At 41.6% G+C, this 18170-nt stretch overlaps 1 protein-coding gene and 1 non-coding gene across 8 annotated transcripts in view; one reads left to right on the plus strand and one right to left on the minus strand.

The window, feature by feature from the left end:
* The window catches only part of ARMH3 (armadillo like helical domain containing 3), a 185685-nt gene that overhangs the window by 47931 nt on the left and 119584 nt on the right, over positions 1–18170 (plus strand). For all 7 annotated transcript variants that reach the window (XM_036829262.1, XM_036829260.1, XM_036829259.1 and 4 more), the window contains 6 exons: positions 2322–2423; positions 7057–7115; positions 8720–8785; positions 10529–10598; positions 11626–11686; positions 16948–17036. In XM_036829262.1, coding sequence (XP_036685157.1) covers positions 2322–2423; positions 7057–7115; positions 8720–8785; positions 10529–10598; positions 11626–11686; positions 16948–17036 — 447 coding nt within the window. The remainder of the gene's footprint in view (positions 1–2321; positions 2424–7056; positions 7116–8719; positions 8786–10528; positions 10599–11625; positions 11687–16947; positions 17037–18170) is intronic.
* Positions 15577–15649, minus strand: TRNAW-CCA. The gene has a single exon. It is a non-coding gene; the product is annotated as a tRNA-Trp (tRNA).

Here is an 18170-nt window from a genome sequence, read left to right on the forward strand (position 1 = left end):
GGGTCTTTCCGGACCAGGGCTCGAACCCATGTCCCCTGCATTGACAGGCAGATTCTTAACTACTGCGCCACCAGGGAAGTCCCGCCTTTTTTCTTAAAAGTGGAAATTCTCTTTGGATTTCTTTCCATTAGCGAAAACAGATACTAATGTAGGTTTTTCGTAAAGGCGAAGTGGCTTATGTAAAAATGAGCTTTCGAAAAGCGGGGCACACCTGTATCTTAATGAGAAGGAACATGTAGCAGGATTGCCTACTTGTCTCTGCTTATTCAGGTCACCAAATATTCCAACGGAAATACTGATCTTTCTCTTTAACGATGAAGCCTGCCTGGTTACCATGGATATCAAAAGGCGTGTGTGTAGGTGCGTGCGTGTGTGTGTGTGTGTGTGTGTGTGTGTGTGTGTATCAGAGTTCCATGCAATGTTGGGGTTTGGATGCTTCAGAGGACTGCCTTTCAAAGTGTTCATTGGGAACACTTCCACCCACACACTTGATTATGCAATGGCAGGATTTGTGCTTACTTACCTACAACCAGTGAGCTTTTATTTTTTCTAGTGGGAAGATTGGAGTCAGCCCACTTTCAAATGACTGTCTCCCTTGACAAAGGTGCTGGGAAGAATTATGAAGCCAAAGATCAAGGAATAAACTCTTCCTTAGGAAGGAGATTTTAATTTGTGAGGGATTTTATTCTATCTCTTCTATTTTGTTCTTTTTCTTCTCTCCTAACTCATTTCCTTTCTGTACAAGTCCTAAGTATAAGTATTATAACCCTGTTTTCAAGTTTTGGTTTTTAATTGGTTTTTAATATAGCTGGTGCTCAGTAGCCTAGTTATATTTAAAGGTATGTCACTGGAGCCATTATTTTTTAAAAGCCAGCAGTTTAGCTGTAACATTTGTTCTCAGTTCAGACTTGACATTTGACAGCTCAGCCTTGGCGTGAGAGGACTTTCTGGTAAACTAAAAATACATATACTTCTATATTTCTACATATTATATAAGGCAGTTTTTTAGTTATTGCTGTGTTCGAGTGGGGAAAAAAGTCCCACTAACCAGTTAGATGCCTCTTTGTATTGGACAAAGGAATGATTTTGGGCTCTGAGCTTCAGAGTAGGCTGTAGATTGAAATGACAGTCTCAGGTCATTAACCTATAACATGAATTAAGACCTTTTAGTATTTCAACATAAAAATATATTTGTCTTTTATTAGTTCTTGGGGGCTGAACTGTGGGAAAACAGCCAAGGGTTAGGCATGCTAATTTCTTCTCATAAGGCTTTTTGCTGTGCTTGCTATGTATTATGGATCCATAATATGCAAATGTTTTCCATTGTTAATAAATGTTCTCTGCATACATCGTAATAACTCCAGAGGGATTCATTATGGTTATGAATACATATTATGAATAATATCCCAAACTCAGCTGAGTCTTCTTAGGTGAAAATATAACAGAAAGCTATAGATTCTCTAGTTTGTCTGGGCTATCATGAGCTTCCTTTTGCTTATATATTATGTCTTAGACAGTGTAAAAGTACTTAACAAGATGTCTGAGTCTTGTGTAAAGTATTAGAAACTTGAGAAATCTATATTAGGGCTGTCCTTTGTGGGTCAGCCCTAGTCTGGTCCCTTACTGTTCATTGGGACTGTGACACAGAATGTGAGCAGGGGTAGTTTCTCTTGGAAACATCAAGCAACTAGTTATATAAAACTCTGTCCCAATCAGTAATGTCCACCTATCTTTAGTCTGGTATTCCTTTTCAGGTTCCCTTTCAGGTGGGGAAGGGATTAAAAAATAGTATTTGAATGTAGTTCTGCCTTAACTTTTTTTCCTTTCCATCTTGGGTATTTCCAGCCTAAAGCCTTATTCTCAAAATTGAGCAAGATTTCTCCATATTAGGAATGAATTGTCATTTATTTTAAGCGGTAGACTCATCAAAGCAAAGCTCATTTATATTCAGTACAGCTCTTTCACTCAGGTACAAATTAAAGTGCTTTTAAGAAGGGCCTTGAACCCTTTTGGATTACTTGGGGTTAGAAAGTGGGATCAAAATACCCTTCTTAGGATGTTGGGAGAAAAGCACTGTTCTGGAGACTGGCATTCTTAGGTAGGAGAGAAGGACATTGGGCTTAATCTTGGGGGTAGGAAGGGCTGTAGAGGCCTAGGAAGACTAGATAAAGGTTTTATGATAAGCACTTGGTCTTTCCTCTGTTGTGTAAAAAGATTATTTCGTGATTTCCTTGCCTGCTGGCAAGTTGGCTGTCTGTATAGGTAGAAGTGTTAGATGGAATATGTTATAGGCTAAATGCATTTCATCTGTTTTATTCCAGTTATAAGTTCTGTGGAACTCCCACTGGATGCAGATGTACAGACCAGTAATCTACTGATAACCTTCTTAAAGTATAGCTCGATTGTCATGCAGGACACCAAAGGTAAGGCATGCTACTTTGGGGGCTCAGGAAGCAGGAGGTGGCAGGTAGCTGCTTAGCTAGAGCAAGGAGCAGCATTAATACTTTGAAGCTTTGACAAGATGAACCATTGGGACCTCCTGTGCAAGGTGATGGTCCTGATTACTGGCAAACAGTGATTTCTTATTGCCAGATGCCAATTAGATGGTGTTGGGAAAACCTGGAGCTGGAGGGGGAGTGCTCCAAAGTAGAACAGGAAAAAAATTGATCTCTACAAAAACTAGCAAGTCTTCTTAGCAGATTTTGATAAGTAGATGCAGACTCTTGTGTGTGGGAAGTGAGGGGATTAGCATGTTTCAGGGAATTCCCTTTTGAGGACAAGAACTGAAAACATCAGCTCATAGTGAGAATTAGGACTGTTGTACAGAGTACGGTAGGAAGAGGTGCGATTCAGAGGGACTGTGTTCTTTAACACTTAAAACAGGAGTGTCAGTACTCATCCCTGAAATGCAGAATGGAAGTGGGAGAGAAATAGGTATTAGGAAAGTTTGAGTTTATTCTGTCTAGTGTCCTGTTCTTCCTCTGTTGATGATTTTTCTATGATCTTTTAATCGGTGGTAGGGTAGTGGAATAGTTGGGCTAGAAGAAGGGATTGGGAGGAAGCCCAGCAACTTCGGTCCAGTATATACATCTCAGGGTTTTTTTTTAAACCTAGTTTTTTCTTTATACCGAATTTATATGTTTACAATTTTTATTTATTTATTTCTATTATATTTTTTATTGTAGTAAAATTTACCATTTTAACTATTTTTAAGTGGCACTAAGTATGATCCCATTGTTATGCAACCATTACTACCATCCATCTTTAATTTAATTTTATTTATTTATTTATGGCTGTGCTGGGTCTTCATTTCTGTGCGAGGGTTTTCTCTAGTTGCGGCAAGTGGGGACCACTCTTCATCGCGGTGCGCGGGCCTCTCACTATCGCAGCCTCTCTTGTTGCGGAGCACAGGCTCCAGACGCGCAGGCTCAGTAATTGTGGCTCACGGGCCTAGTTGCTCCGTGGCATGTGGGATCCTCCCAGACCAGGGCTCGAACCCGTGTCCCCTGCATCCATCTTTAGAACTCTTCATCTTGTGAAACTAAAACTGTACCCATTAAAAACTTATTCCCTATTCTTCACATTCTCCCCTTTTCCCAACCCCTTGCAACCACCATTCTGTGTTCTGTCTCTTTGGATTTGACTACCTCATATAAGTGGAATATATCGCAGTTTTAAGATTCTCTGGAAATGAGCCTTTTATTTCATGGTGACACTGAGGTAGCATTTTTCCTCCAATTTTTTAAATGAAAAAACTCCAGTAAACAGAAGCTGAAAGGGTCATACAGTGATCAGTCATATACCCATTAACATTTTGCCATATTTGGTTTATGGTCTAAATTTATGGTCTAAATTTCTGTGTTATTCTTATTTTGGCTGAATAATTTTAAAGTAAGTTGCAGACGTCATTCTACTTCATACCAGAATGACTTCGGCATGTATCTCAAAATTAAAGACATTTTCCTAGATATCCATCATTAAGGCTAAGAAAATCAACAGTAGTTCTTTTTTCTTTTTTTTTTGGCCGTGCCACACGTCTTATGGGATCTTAGTTCCCCGACCAAGGATTGAACCTGGGCCACCACAGTGAAAGCACCGAGTCCTAACCACTGGCCCACCAGGGAATTCCCAACAGTAATTCTCTAATATCATGTAATAGTCCATATTTAGTTTTTCCCAATTGTCCCCAGAATGTTTTCCATAACCGATAGTTGTTTTTTTGTCTTTTAGATAAATAAATAAATTTATTTATTTATTTATTTTTGGCTGTGTTGGGTCTGCATTGCTGTGCGCCAGCTTTCTCTAGTTGCGGCGAGCGGGGGCTACTCTTTGTTGCGGTGCATGGGCTTCTCATTGCAGTGGCTTGTCTTGTTGTGGAGCACGAGCTCTAGGCGCACGGGCTTAAGTAGTTGTGGCACACGGGCTCAGTAGTTGTGGCTCACGGGCTCTAGAGCGCAGGCTCAGTAGTTGTGGCACATGGGCTTAGTTGCTCTGCGGCATATGGGGTCTTCCCCGACCAGGGCTTGAACCCATGTCCCCTGCAGTGGCAGGTGGATTCTTAACGACTGCACCACCAGGGAAGCCCATAACCAATAGCTTTTAAACTACATTAGCATTTTATTTTATTTATTTTATTTTTATTTTTCCATTTTTTTTAATATTAGTCTTTTTTTTTAAAATTATTTATTTATTTATAGCTGTGTTGGGTCCTCGTTTCTGTGCGAAGGCTTTCTCTAGTTGTGGAAAGTGGGGGCCACTCTTCATCGCAGTGCGCGGGCCTCTCACTATCGCGGCCTTTCTTGTTGCGGAGCACAGGCTCCAGATGCGCAGGCTCAGCAACTGTGGCTCACGGGCCTAGTTGCTCCACGGCATGTGGGATCCTCCCAGACCAGGGCTTGAACCCGTGTCCCCTGCATTAGCAGGCAGATTCTCAACCACTGCGCCACCAGGGAAGCCCCTATTTTTTCATTTTTAATAGTTTATTTATCCAACAGTTTCAACCCTGATATTGAAGACTGTTGCAGAGTTTCTTTTTTTTTAAAATAAATTTATTTATTTATTTTTGGCTGTGTTGGGTCTTCATTGCTACACATGGGCTTTTCTCTAGTTGCGGCAAGTGGGGGCTGCTCTTCATTGCAGTGCGCATGGGCTTCTCATTGTGGTGGCTTCTCTTGTTGCGGAGCATGGGCTCTAGGCGCGCAGGCTTCAGTAGTTGTGGCTCGCGGGCTTTAGAGTGCAGGCTCAGTAGTTGTGGTGCACGGGCTTAGTTGCTCCGTGGCATGTGGGATCTTCCCGGACCAGGGCTCGAACCCGTGTCCCCTGCATTGGCAGGCGGATTCTTAACCACTGTGCCACCAGAGAATTCCCGGTGGTGTGATTACACTTGGTTTTTATTGTTCTTTTTTTGTGCTTTTCTGAATTAAAAAAATGTTTATAATGAAATATGCCTTATTTTTGTTTTCAGGAACAGTTTTTTTTAAGTGGAGAGATAGCTGCAGGCTTTTCTACAAGAGTTGCTTTTCAGCTTAAGGGGAAAGGGAGGATAGTGCCAGAGAAACTCTGGCCAGGAATAGGTAGAAGAGTCTTATGAATCTAATTTTGCATAGGCAGAGGCATTTCTCTTCTGGCTGCCTACAGGCTCTGCTGTAAGCTACTGGGAATGTCAGGTAGGAGCATCATCATTATTCTTTTGCACTGCCTGTCACTGAGGAGAAGCAAATGTATTTCTTTGACCACACCCTCATTATGCCTTCTGATTGTCAGGTTTTAGTTGATAGATTCCATCTTTGAGGAAGTAACAGGTTAATGTCAGGGTGTGTACTGTTAGCTAACTTCTGCAGCACTGTAATCCGTTAATAGATCTCTCCAGAATGGACTTTAGTCTGGGTCCCATCAAAGCTAATTTGAAACATCATAAGCCATTTTTCTGGTTTGCATATGCTGGTATGACTCTCTTTTTTTTCTTTTTTTTTGATATTTATTTATTTATTTATCTGGCTTTGTCAGGTCTTAGTTGTGGCACGCGGGATATTTGCATCGGCACGCGGGCTTCTCTCTAGTTGTGGTGCATGGGCTCTCTAGTTGTGGCACGCGGGTTTAGTAGTTGCCACTCATGGGCTTAGTTGCCCTGCGGCATGTGGGATCTTAGTTCCCTGACCAGGGATCAAACCCCAGTCCCCTGCATTGGAAGGTGGATTCTTAACCACTGGGCCACCAGGGAGTCCCAATGACCCTCTTTTTACCTCCATTTCACCCCCTCACCCACAAAGATCCTGGAAAGTAAAGAAGTTTTGATGGTTCTGGTAATTGGCAGTGATGGAGTAGCTCTTTCTGGGTCATTTGTTTGGGCTTCGAGCCCTGTTATTGAGGTTGCCTTCTTTTTTAATAAGTAGAATGTGAGTTCTGGGAGACCACAGACCTTTGTTTAGTTCAGTGCTATGTCTCTATTGCCTAGTACAGTGCCTGCCACATAGTAGGTACTAAATAAATATTTTAGAGTGAATAGCTTTGGCAGGAAGAAAAATGATCAGCTTTTCTGGTCATAAGTAGTGTTCACAGTGCAAGGAGAAGCATGAGCTGGACCCTAGTCTCCAGTTAATTTCTTTCTGATTCATAACCAGTTTGCTATGAACAGTTATAAAACTTTTCTAGGTTTTGTGGTAGATGGGTAAAGGTGGTGGTGCTTTTAGCTAGTGGATGAGGAGGGGTGGGAAAGGGAATAGGTCTGATTATTCAGAAGCAAAGGGCTGATATGGAAACAAAGGGCATAGCCCTGAATTGGGCCATGGTATTAGTGACCATTACAATAATTGGATGGTTCTCAGGAAGATGGTTAGCTATCCGTCAGACTACCAGAATGCTTACGAAAAAAATCTTATGGGGGAATTCTTTTGCCTAGAAGAAAAGCAAGGATTACTCTAGTAGAACCTTGATTTTCATTCATGAATTTTGTGGGGAGAGAAAGTGTGAATGTTCTTTTTGATGATACACATATTTATTCTCTGTAGAAACATGGTCTTGATGATTTAGAGAGAAGGGTTTATTTTTTCTTTTCAGATGAGCACCGGCTTCACAGTGGCAAACTCTGTCTGATTATCCTTACGTGTATTGCAGAGGTAGGTCTCACCAGCCTTCTGGTATTAGCTAATCTCTTAACAAAGTGCTGTCTCTTTCTGCGCTTCTTCTGAGTTCCTGTCCCCTGACTTTTAGGGTCCTAAAGTTTAGGAGAGAAAATCTTCCCACTTTGTATTATCTCCTCCACTAGACTGTAAGCACCACTAGAATGTAAGCAATAGGAGGTACTTTGTCTTCTTCACCAGTGTATTCTTAGTGTCTGGCACATAGTAGAGGCTCAGTATTTACTGCATGACCTAATAATGAATTGTGATATGATAACTGCTATAACTGGAATATTCTAGTTCTTTTTTTATTTTATTTTTTTAAGATTCTAGTTCTTCAGAGTTTGAAACTCTGAAGAGACTTATGCCTCTTCAGAGAAACAGTCCTGCCCCTTTGAAACTGTTCATGTTGGGTCTTTTGCATTTAGCAAAATGAAAAAAGCTCAGGTTTCTGTGGGGAGAGGTGGAGACAAAAGCCGAAGAGGGGCATTGGAAACTGAGTAAAGTGGGCTGATTGCAGTTTGATGAAGAACAAGACCCCGAGGGGAAAAAAGAAGAGATGCTTGGGCTTTGTAAGGAGACACTTTTGGTTGGATTAATTAGGCCTGAACTCACCCTAGATCTTGGTGGCAACACAGGTGTGGCAGAAATTGAGTCAATTTAGAGCTAAATTTGTAGTTTCAGACTCCTCCTTCACTTACTCCTTATTCTGATCTTTTCTCTCCTAAGAAAAACAGTTAAGGTGTGGTCCATGTGGAGTAGAGATCTCTCTCAGTCTTTCCATTTTTATGTTCTTGGTGAAAAGGTGACCTACTTTTCACCAGGTTAGGGGTAGCTGGTTATAGAAGAGCTGCTTATTAGCAGTGGGCCTGGTGTAATTGCTTTTCAAAAATCTTTCTAAGAAAATCTTTAAAGGAGTTGTTTTTCACAAATTGTAACAGTTCCTAGGAATTGGAGTCTGTAGGCACGTCAGATCTTCAGAAGAGATGTTGGGAAAGGGCCAAGGGGTGTTTATTACTGATTCATGGTGAGAGGTTTTTGATTTTCCATCAGTCTTCAGCAAAGCCAGGGAGAGACGGGGTCTCGCCTACTGCCACGTTGCCTGTGTAAGCAGCTTTCTCTTGCTGTGCCAAGCCCATTCCCGGCGGAGTGCAGACCTTTCTTCTTCATCGTAGATCCTCATGTGGAGCCTGCACATGTATCCTGCAGTCCCTATGAAAACCTTCAAGCTGTCACAAACAGAGCAGGCTCCTTGGGCAGATGGGAAGGAAGAGAGAATAGGAAAACACATTCCTCTCAGCATTTGCCTCAAGTGCCTGTGCCTTAATTTTTATTGTTTGTAATTTGCTTAGAGATTTTTGGCCAGTTAGAGACACACTGGGAAATTACACCCAAGTGAAATGTTATGGTTTAAGTGGGGCTTGACATAAAGGCTCTAGGCTCATCCCATTAGCTCTCTAACTGGTCCTTGAAAGGAGTTCTTTAAGTCCTACAAATCCTTGGACTTTAAGATTATAGATTATTATAGATAGATTATAAACTGAGTTTCTTAAGTATAGCACTCATTCCTTACTTTTTATCTATGTTTTTATTTTTATTAGGATCAGTATGCCAATGCATTTTTACATGACGACAACATGAATTTTCGAGTAAACTTACATAGAATGGTAAGTGTGACTTTTGCTTCTTGTTTTTTCTTAGAGGAAGTTTTCTGCCAACACAGAATTGATCCTACTAGAACAAGTGTGGGTGGAATTTATGCTAAAGGGCTCTTGCTTAACTGCTGTTCAGAAGACCCATACTAGTTGTTGGGATTTTTTGTGTGTGTCATGGAGGTGTTACCTGCTCAAGAGAGGGTGGAAAGATCCATAATCGTATACCCATGGCAGTAATATTAGAATGTATCAGAGGACTTCCCTGGCAGTCCAGTGGTTAAGACTCTGCAGTTCCTCTACAGGGGGCATGGGTTTGATCCCTGGTCGGGGAACTAAGATCCCACATGCCGCCCGACGTGGCCAAAAACAAACAAACAAACAAAAAACAAAACGGGACTTCCCTGGTGGCACAGTGGTTAAGAATCCACCTGCCAGTGCACGAGACATGGGTTCGATCCCTGGTCCGGGAAGATCCCACATGCCACGGAGCAACTAAGCCTGTGCGCCACAACTGCTGAGCTCGTGTGCCACAACTAATGAAGCCTGTGTGCCTAGAGCCCATGCTCCACAACAAGAGAAGCCACCCCGATGAGAAGCATGCGCACCGCAACGAAGGGTAGCCCCTGCTTGTGGCAAGTAGAGGAAGCCTGCACACAGCAGCGAAGACCCAATGCAGCCAAAAATAAATAAATAAAATAAATAAATTTAAAAACAAACAAACAAAAAAACCCCAAAAAGTATATCTTGACTAGAGATATACTTTTATACAAGTATATACAAGATAGAATGTATCAGTAATGTAGATTTCAACAAGGAGATGGGCCTAAGCCTTTTGCTATCAAAATGTAGTACGGTCTTTGATTGGTTGATGCTAGATCCTGCTTTGATTTATTCATCTGAGAGGTGGGGGAAATAGAGTATGAAGGATCAGGGAATTTCCTAAAACTTGGAGGTATGTTCAGAAATATCACATTGAGGTTTATATTAAAACTTTCTTAAAAAAAAAAAACTTTTTTTTTTTTAAAACTGCTACTGTTGGGATTTCCCTGGTGGCGCAGTGGTTGAGAGTCCTCCTGCCGATGCAGGGGACATGGGTTCGATCCCAGGTCTGGGAAGATCCCACATGCCATGTGCCACAACTACTAAAGTTCGAGCTCCTAGAGCCCGGCTCTGCAACGAAGAGTATCCCCCGCTCGCCACAACTAGAGACAGCCCGCGCACAGCAACAAAGACCCAACACAGCCAAAAATAAATAAATAAAATAAATAAATAAATAAAAAAAAAACAAAACTGCTACTGTTGCTGCCTCTACACAGTCACATTTTCTTTTTTTAAAAATAAATTTCTTTTTATTTATTTATTTATTTTTGGCTGGGTTGTGTCCTCGTTGCTGCGCGTGGGCTTTCTCTAGTTGCGGCGAGCGGGGGCTACTCTTCGTCGTGGTGTGCGGGCTTCTCACTGTGGTGCCTTCTTGCGGAGCACGGGCTCTAGGCATGTGGGCTCAGTAGTTGTGGCTTGTGGGCTCTAAAGCGCAGGCTCAGTCGTCATGGCACATGGGCTTAGTTGCTCTGCGGCATGTGGGATCTTCCCGGACCAGGGCTCGAACCCGTGTCCCCTGCATTGGCAGGCGGATTCTTAACCACTGCGCCACCAGGGAAGCCCCCAGTAGTGATTTTATTTGCATGAAAAACATGATGGTGAGCCACTGGATGTTAGTTCAGATGTCTACTAGTTTCGTTTCTTTTTTATGTGAAGCCTATGAGACACAGGAAGAAGGCAGCAGACAAGAACCTTCCCTGCCGTCCTTTGGTATGTGCAGTACTGGGTGAGTATCATCAAAATTGGCATGTTTCTGGGCCAGCGATAGGTTTTCCTGATTAAGATGAGAGATAGATCCTGTTTGATGTGCGCTTCCTCCTCAGAGAAGAAGTTACTAGTTATGTTTCTTCCCTGGCCTAAGAAACCATGTTTCTTGTTGAGTTTGGTAAAGCAGTCCCAATGAATATAATGCTCAATTAAAGGGTGCTCTTGTTCAAAGAAAAAGATCTTTGTAGGGAGACAAATGTCTCAGTCTAACCTTGATACATGATTTAAATTTGTAAACTATCTTACACCTGATCAAGATTTCAAATTCTTCTCTCCCTTTCTTGGTCCAAATTGATGTGTCAGCTGGCCAGGAGGCTTAAAGTTCAAGGTTCAGACATATAAAACTTCCTCTGAGTAAATTAAGCTGAGAGGAGGCTGACAGAGCTGACAGCTAGGGGGCTGTATTGTAGGTAATTTAGTCTGCCCAGAATTCTGCATTTTCCTCAGGTAAATGATCTGAACTCTTAATCCCATTTCACCTGGGTATTCAGCCCTACTTCCTAAAGCTACTTGATTTTAGAAACAATAATTAAGGCTATATAATATTAAGCCTCTATTGACCCAAAGCTCCCCAGACCATTTCAGTCAATACCTGTCAAACTGAGTGTGATAGGAAGACAAGATAGACTGACATAGCTTTAGAGTTTGAGTCTGGTTACACGGATGTGATCCATAGTTTTTTCTCTGCCTGCCTCATCACTTGGTTCTCAGCATATGATTTCCCTCTGGCATTTTGCATTAGTGTCATGGTATGAAATATCTGTACAATGAAATCTCCCTTGTATCTGAGTTTATTGGCAGGTCAAAGTATCCTTCTGGATAGGAGAGAACTAATTTTCTTGTTACCTTACAAGTGGCAGGTGGTGAAAGTGTTGCAAAAAGTGCCTTATATAAAATAAAGTGCACTGAGAAGGTTTTTTCCCAGCCCAAAGGCAAGCAATGAATTTCATTCTGATTGATCTAATTTTTCTCTTTTTCCCATTCAGACTTGATGGTAGAGTTTATTGTAACACACATGATGAAGGAGTTTCCTATGGATCTCTATGTGTAAGTACCGTGGTTCATTTAATGTGTGCAAATCTATTTTATAGAATAGAGTGATAGGAAGTTTAATAGTCACAAAATTTTTATGTACACTTCAGGAAAAGCACATTTATGTGCGGAGAAGTGTCAGGGAGTGTTTTATGGCCTGTTTTATACATTTTTCCAGAAGGGGGGAAAAGTACAAACTACGTATCTTCATTATCACTTTTAGGCTCACTGCATAAAGAACAGGGCTGATGCGTTGAAGCAGTGATCATAGGTGACTCCTGTATCCAAGGATATGGAATACTAGCAGACCACTTAGTCATCCCTGGGCTTTGGCATCAAAGGAGTCAGCAGTATTTAAAAGATATGGAAAGGCCAGAGAGATAGATCTTTTGGTTCATTCTTAGCCTACATTGTACTAGCAACCTAGTCAGAATCCTGCTAGCTAGGCAGATTATGTATATAGTGGCCAGTCTGGGAGATTCCTGCTTCCTGAGGAGATCTGATTGTCTGTAACAATTCTTTACAACCAGTATAACTAGAGATGACTGAAAATCTTCATATTTTAATAAAATTTAAGCCTTTAGGCTTTCTCTCTTCTTTGCTATTTCAGCATTCTTCTTATTGTCAATGCCTAACAGCTGTGCCATGTTAGTGTGATCTCAAATATATGTATTATCTTTATTCCTTAAAATGCATCTGAATTCAGTCTGACAACAGAATTAGTACCTCCACTGTTTTGAGTAAGAGAGAAGTTTGGTGCACAGCAAGCTTAGTGTACCTCATTCCAATGCTAGGGATCTAGGGAGATATGAAAGATTTTACTCTGACTAGAGTAGATCTCCAGCTTTATAGACTGTTTGTAGGCTATATATTTTTGGTTTCCTAGATATGAAATAATGATACAAATTTTACTTTTAGGTAAGTAGGTTGTGGTTTGCATTTTTCCATATCTTTTGGGTGTTTAAAAGTTAGTCTGATCCTTTATTTCAACTCAAAGACCATGAAAAGCTGCTTTTTTTATAACACTTACCAGATGAGTTTTCTGCTTGTTTTAGATGGGATCGCTGAACATCAGTACCTCAGGGATCAGATTTGTTTTGCTACAGATTATATTTTTAGCTTGTTTATCTAATGTTCTAGTTCTAGGATATGCTCTTTATTTTGTAGTATATTATTATAGTCTTAGTTTTCTCATTTTCCAAGCAAGGAAACTGAGGCTCTGGAGGTTGGGTTATTCTCTTAGTAAGCACCATTGCCTGGACTTGAACCCAAACTTTCTTACAGTAAATCCTAAGCTGTTCCCACCCCTTCTCAGGTGTATTATCTATTGCTATGTAACAAACTACTTCAAAACATAGGGGTTTAAAACAAACATTTAGCAATCATTGTTCCTTTTGTTGTGGTCATCCATGTACAATGCTTGGTGTCAGTCTATTTATCTCTTGTAAAAATAAAATACAGTGTGTGTGTGTGAAAAAAAAACAGAAACAAAAACAAAAACAAAACAAACATTTACTACCTCACAGTTTTTGTGGCTCAGAAATCCTAGCAGCTTAGCTGGGTAGTTTGGGCATAGGGTTTGGCAGAGGCTGCAGTCAACGTGTTAGCTTTACTGGGGCTCTACTGGGCTGTACTGGGGCTGGAGAATTGCTTCCAAGCTCACTTACATGGTTGTTGGTAAATCTCAGTTCCTTGCCATGTGGTCCTCTCCATAGGGTTGCTTGACATGGCAGCTGGCTTTCTCCAAAGCAAGTAATCCAAGAGAGAAAGAGAAGAGTGAGAGCCCAGGATGGAAGCCATAATGCCTTTTATAACTTAATCTCAAATGACATACCATTTCTGTTGGTCATACAGACCAAGCCTAATACAATGTGGGAAGAGACTCCATAAGGTTGTGAATGCCAGGAGGTGGGGACCATTGGGGGCCATCTTGCAGGCCGGCTACCACAGTTACATACCTAGCTAAGTTGCATCACCGAGGTTCAAACTCAAGTCTGTCTGACCCCAGAGGCTGTACTCTTTCTTTTTTTTTTTTTTTTAAAACTATGAAACTCTTTTTTTTTTTTTTTTTTTTTTTAAATTTTTATTTATTTATTTATTTAATTTATTTATGGCTGTGTTGGGTCTTCGTTTCTGTGCCAGGGCTCTCTCCAGTTGCGGCAAGCGGGGGCCACTCTTCATCGCGGTGCGCGGGCCTCTCACTATCGCGGCCTCTCTTGTTGCGGAGCACAGGCTCCAGACGCGCAGGCTCAGCAATTGTGGCTCACGGGCCTAGTTGCTCCGCGGCATGTGGGATCTTCCCAGACCAGGGCTCGAACCCGTGTCCCCTGCATTGGCAGGCAGATTCTCAACCACTGCGCCACCAGGGAAGCCCTGTACTCTTTCTTAATTACTACTATGATAAATGACAAAGGAAAGATTTGTACAGGGTGACTAATGCTCACTGGGGCATCAGAGGGGGCTGTGTTTGACCTGAGTCATGAAGAAACAATAGGAGTTTTCTATGCAGAGGAGTGGGGGAGGGACATCCCAAGCAGGGGACCAGCATTTTCAAAAGCTTGGAGACTTGAAAGTGTGGCATGTTTGGAGAATAGAAAGTAATTCAGGAGGATTAGAGTGTAGGGTACATGGAGGAAGGATAAGAGAGTAGAAAAAATGTTACCTGATTTAAGTGGATGATGGGTGTAACAGTTGAAGATGAGGATGACATGATAAGACTGTGTATTCAGTACTTAGAGTTACAGGTATGTCACTGTCCACCCAAACCCTCACATCCGAGCCAGTGAACCTGATCTACGCTAAATATTTTAACTCCCTCTCCCCAGTAGTTCCTGCCTTTTTTTGTTTTGCCTTGTTTTCTCAGTTTTTTCCACCTGCTTCCTAATTGAATGTCCTGAGGTTAGGGAAGATGGAGAAGATAACAAGCTGACAGAGGCTGGGCAGAAGTTCCTACCCTCAGGCTGAATTCACTTTCTTCATTACTACCCATGGGCGTATTTCCATATCTCCCTCCCCAACTTCCAGCCTTCTTTCCAGTTTTTGGCATTTGGAGCATCAAGTCCTTTTTAGGTGAACTTACCTGCTCCGAGCTGGGCATCAGGCCAGGTTGCTGCTCTCACTTCTCATTATGTACTGCTTTTCAGCAGCATACAGCGCAATGAGAAATTGAAAGCAAAATGAATTTCTACCATTTCAGATAAGTTTATAATCTTCCTGGTGAAATATGAAGAAATGTGGAGCATGGAAAGACTTAATACTCAAGTCAGAATCTGTGTCAGAAACTAAATAGTTTCGTATCTGTGTATGAATGCTGTAGGTAAAGTAATAATGGGGGAAGGTGCTTATACGGGGTGGGGGGGGGGGGAAAGAAAGAAAAGTCTTGCCTGGAGCAGTAAGAGGTAGGAAAACCCAACAAATGAATTTCTTCTTCTGGATGTCTACTCTGTGATTCTTGCCGTCACTCCCACTGCTGGCGCAGGATTTGGGAGTTAGGAGAAATAGTCTCTGAGGAGAGTAAACTCTCCTTTAAGTTACTCTTATATGGAAAACTTGGACTCTTTCTAAATCAGGGATTCTCAGACCTGTCATTAGAGACTTCAGTGGACCCCACAAGAAGATTTCAGGTTAAAATGGAACTGTCTTGTGTTGAAATAGGAAACCACTACATGCATAAAAGAAATGCCCTAAGCAGTCAGTTTAGAGTCATTCAGCCAGTATATATATATATATATATATATTTTTTTTTTTAATATATTTTTAAAAATATTTATTTATTTATTTGGCTGTGCCGGGTCTTAGTTGCAGCATGTGGGATCTTCGTTGCAGCATGTGGGATCTTTGTTGCAACATGCAGGATCTTTAGTTGCGGCATGCGGGATCTTTTAGTTGCAGCATGTGGGATCTAGTTCCCTGACCAGGGATTGAACCCGGGCCGCCTGCATTGGAAGCATGGAGTCTTGACCACTGGACCACCAGGGAAGTCCCCAGAACTGAATTTTTAATTTAACTTTTAATGTAAATAAAATTTAAATATTATTTAAAATTTAATTTATATTAAAAACAAATTTAAATAGATCTAAAGACTTAAGGTCTTTAATTTTATGTCTTTGCATCCTATGTTTGCAATTTCGAATGGAGTAGTCTAATTTTGGTCCACTGGTGCATCCTTCCTCTGAGGAAAGATATTTAAGGGAATGGTATCAGTAGTGCCTAATTGAATATTGACCTATATGTGGCTATAACTCCCTTTTCCCAGTGATAGGGGGAATTAGCACCAGCAGTGTGTGTGGGATGGGGAGGGGGGATTTTTTTTTTTTAAACATATTTATTGGAGTATAATTACTTTACAATGATGTATAGTTTCTGCTTTATAACAAAGTGAATCAGCTATACATATACATATATCCCCATATCTTCTCCCTCTTACGTCTCCCTCCCATCCTCCCTATCCCACCCCTCTAGGTGGTCACAAAGCACCGAGCTGATCTCCTTGTGCTATGCGGCTGCTTCCCACTAGCTATCTGTTTTACATTTGGTAGTTTATATATGTCCATGCCACTCTCTCACTTCGTCCCAGCTTACCCTTCCCCCTTCCCAGGTCCTCATGTCCATTCTCTACATCTGTGTCTTTATTCCTGTCCTGCCCCTAGGTTCATCAGAGCCAGTTTTTTTTTTTTTAGATTCCATATATATGTGTTAGCATACGGTATTTGTTTTTCTCTTTCTGACTTACTTCACTCTGTATGACAGACTCTAGGTCCATCCACCTCACTACAAATAACTCAATTTCGTTTCTTTTTCTGGCTGAGTAATATTCCATTGTATATATGTGCCACATCTTCTTTATCCATTCATCTGTTGATGGACACTTAGGTTGCTTCCATGTCCTGGCTATTGTAAATAGAGCTGCAGTGAACATTGTGGTGCATGACTCTTTTTGAATTATGGTCTTCTCAGGGTATATGCCCAGTAGTGGGATTGCTGGGTCATATGGTAGTTCTATTTTTAGTTTTTTAAGGAACCTCCATACTGTTCTCCATAGTGGCTGTATCAATTTACATTCCCACCAACAGTGCAAGAGGGTTCCCTTTTCGGGGAGGGAGGATTTATCTACCAGAAAGCTGCAGGTAGAAGTTCATTTCTTTCCCATGTGTACGGATTCATATCCAGTGTCTTTTGTGGCCTTAGCAAAAGCTGCCTCATTAAAGAAAGGGTATCTGTGGTGAGTTGCACCATATTTTTAGGCTTATTCCAGTTTTTCTCTTTTTCTCTTACAGGCGCTGCATTCAGGTAGTACATAAACTACTTTGCTATCAGAAGAAGTGTAGAGTCCGCCTGCATTATACCTGGCGGGAGCTCTGGTCAGGTAACTTTCTCTTTTGAATTCATCCTTTTTTCCTATATCTTTTTTTTTTTTTTTAACAAATTTATTTATTTTATTTATTTATTTGTGGCCGCATTGGGTCTTCGTCATTGCGCACGGGCTTTCTCTAGTTGCGGCGAGCGGGCTTCTCATTGCAGTGGCTTCTCTTGTTGCAGAGCACAGGCTCTAGGCGCGTGGGCTTCAGTAGTTGTGGCACACGGGCTCAGTAGTTGTGGCTCATGGGCCCTAGAGCGCAGGCTCAGTAGTTGTGGCGCACGGGCTTAGTTGCCCCGAAGCATGTGGGATCTTCCCGGATCAGGGCTCAAACCCGTGTCCCCTGCATTGGCAGGTGGATTCCTAACCACTGCACCACCAGGGAAGCCCCTTCCTATATTTTTTATGAACCCCTAGGCCTGGGCACAAGCTGAATTTTTAAAAAAAACTTTTTAGTTTGTTTAGGATGCTTCTATTTTCAACTCTTCTTTTTGTCATTTCAGCCTTGTTCAAATCCAAACCTGGCCATGTCACATACCATTATTTCATACTTTCTCTCTTGTTCCTTCTCCTCCCTGTATTTTTTTGTCAGCTGGTAGAAACAATTAAGTATTTCTTGAGTTCCATTGATTCTTCCAATGAGGAGTCAGTACAAACTTGGATTCTCCCTTGGTTCCATTTGGTAGCAGCATATGGACTATAGGGAGGCTTCTGTGTGTTTCCTCAGGATGAGTAATCTCAGGAGGAATGTCTTAGGGAGAGGGGGTGGGGAGGGGGTGGAGAGATGGGGGGAATCCTGTTCTTTGTGTTACATCTGGCATTATTACTGTTTACAGACAGTGTCAATTTTACCACTCCTCCTGTGCCAGAGACAAAAACAGCAAATTAGTGTTTACTTTTGTCTTTGTATCCATTTGGTAGCTCAGTAAAGTCACTCCACCCCTGTAAGAGGGAAGTGGCTCTTCTCTAAGGGTACAATTAATGCTGGCTTGCCACCCCTTTCTTTTGTGCAACTAATTTGGAGGTTTCAGAAAAGCAGAAGAGACATGTTTCCTGAGGCGTTTGCTTGCTGATAGGTCCTGTGGCTTTTGTGACCTGATGGTACAATAAAGTCTTCTCCAGATGATTATAATGGTAAATTGT

The sequence above is a fragment of the Balaenoptera musculus genome, chromosome 16 (assembly GCF_009873245.2).
Source record: "Balaenoptera musculus isolate JJ_BM4_2016_0621 chromosome 16, mBalMus1.pri.v3, whole genome shotgun sequence".
In the NCBI taxonomy this organism is placed as follows: domain Eukaryota; kingdom Metazoa; phylum Chordata; class Mammalia; order Artiodactyla; family Balaenopteridae; genus Balaenoptera; species Balaenoptera musculus.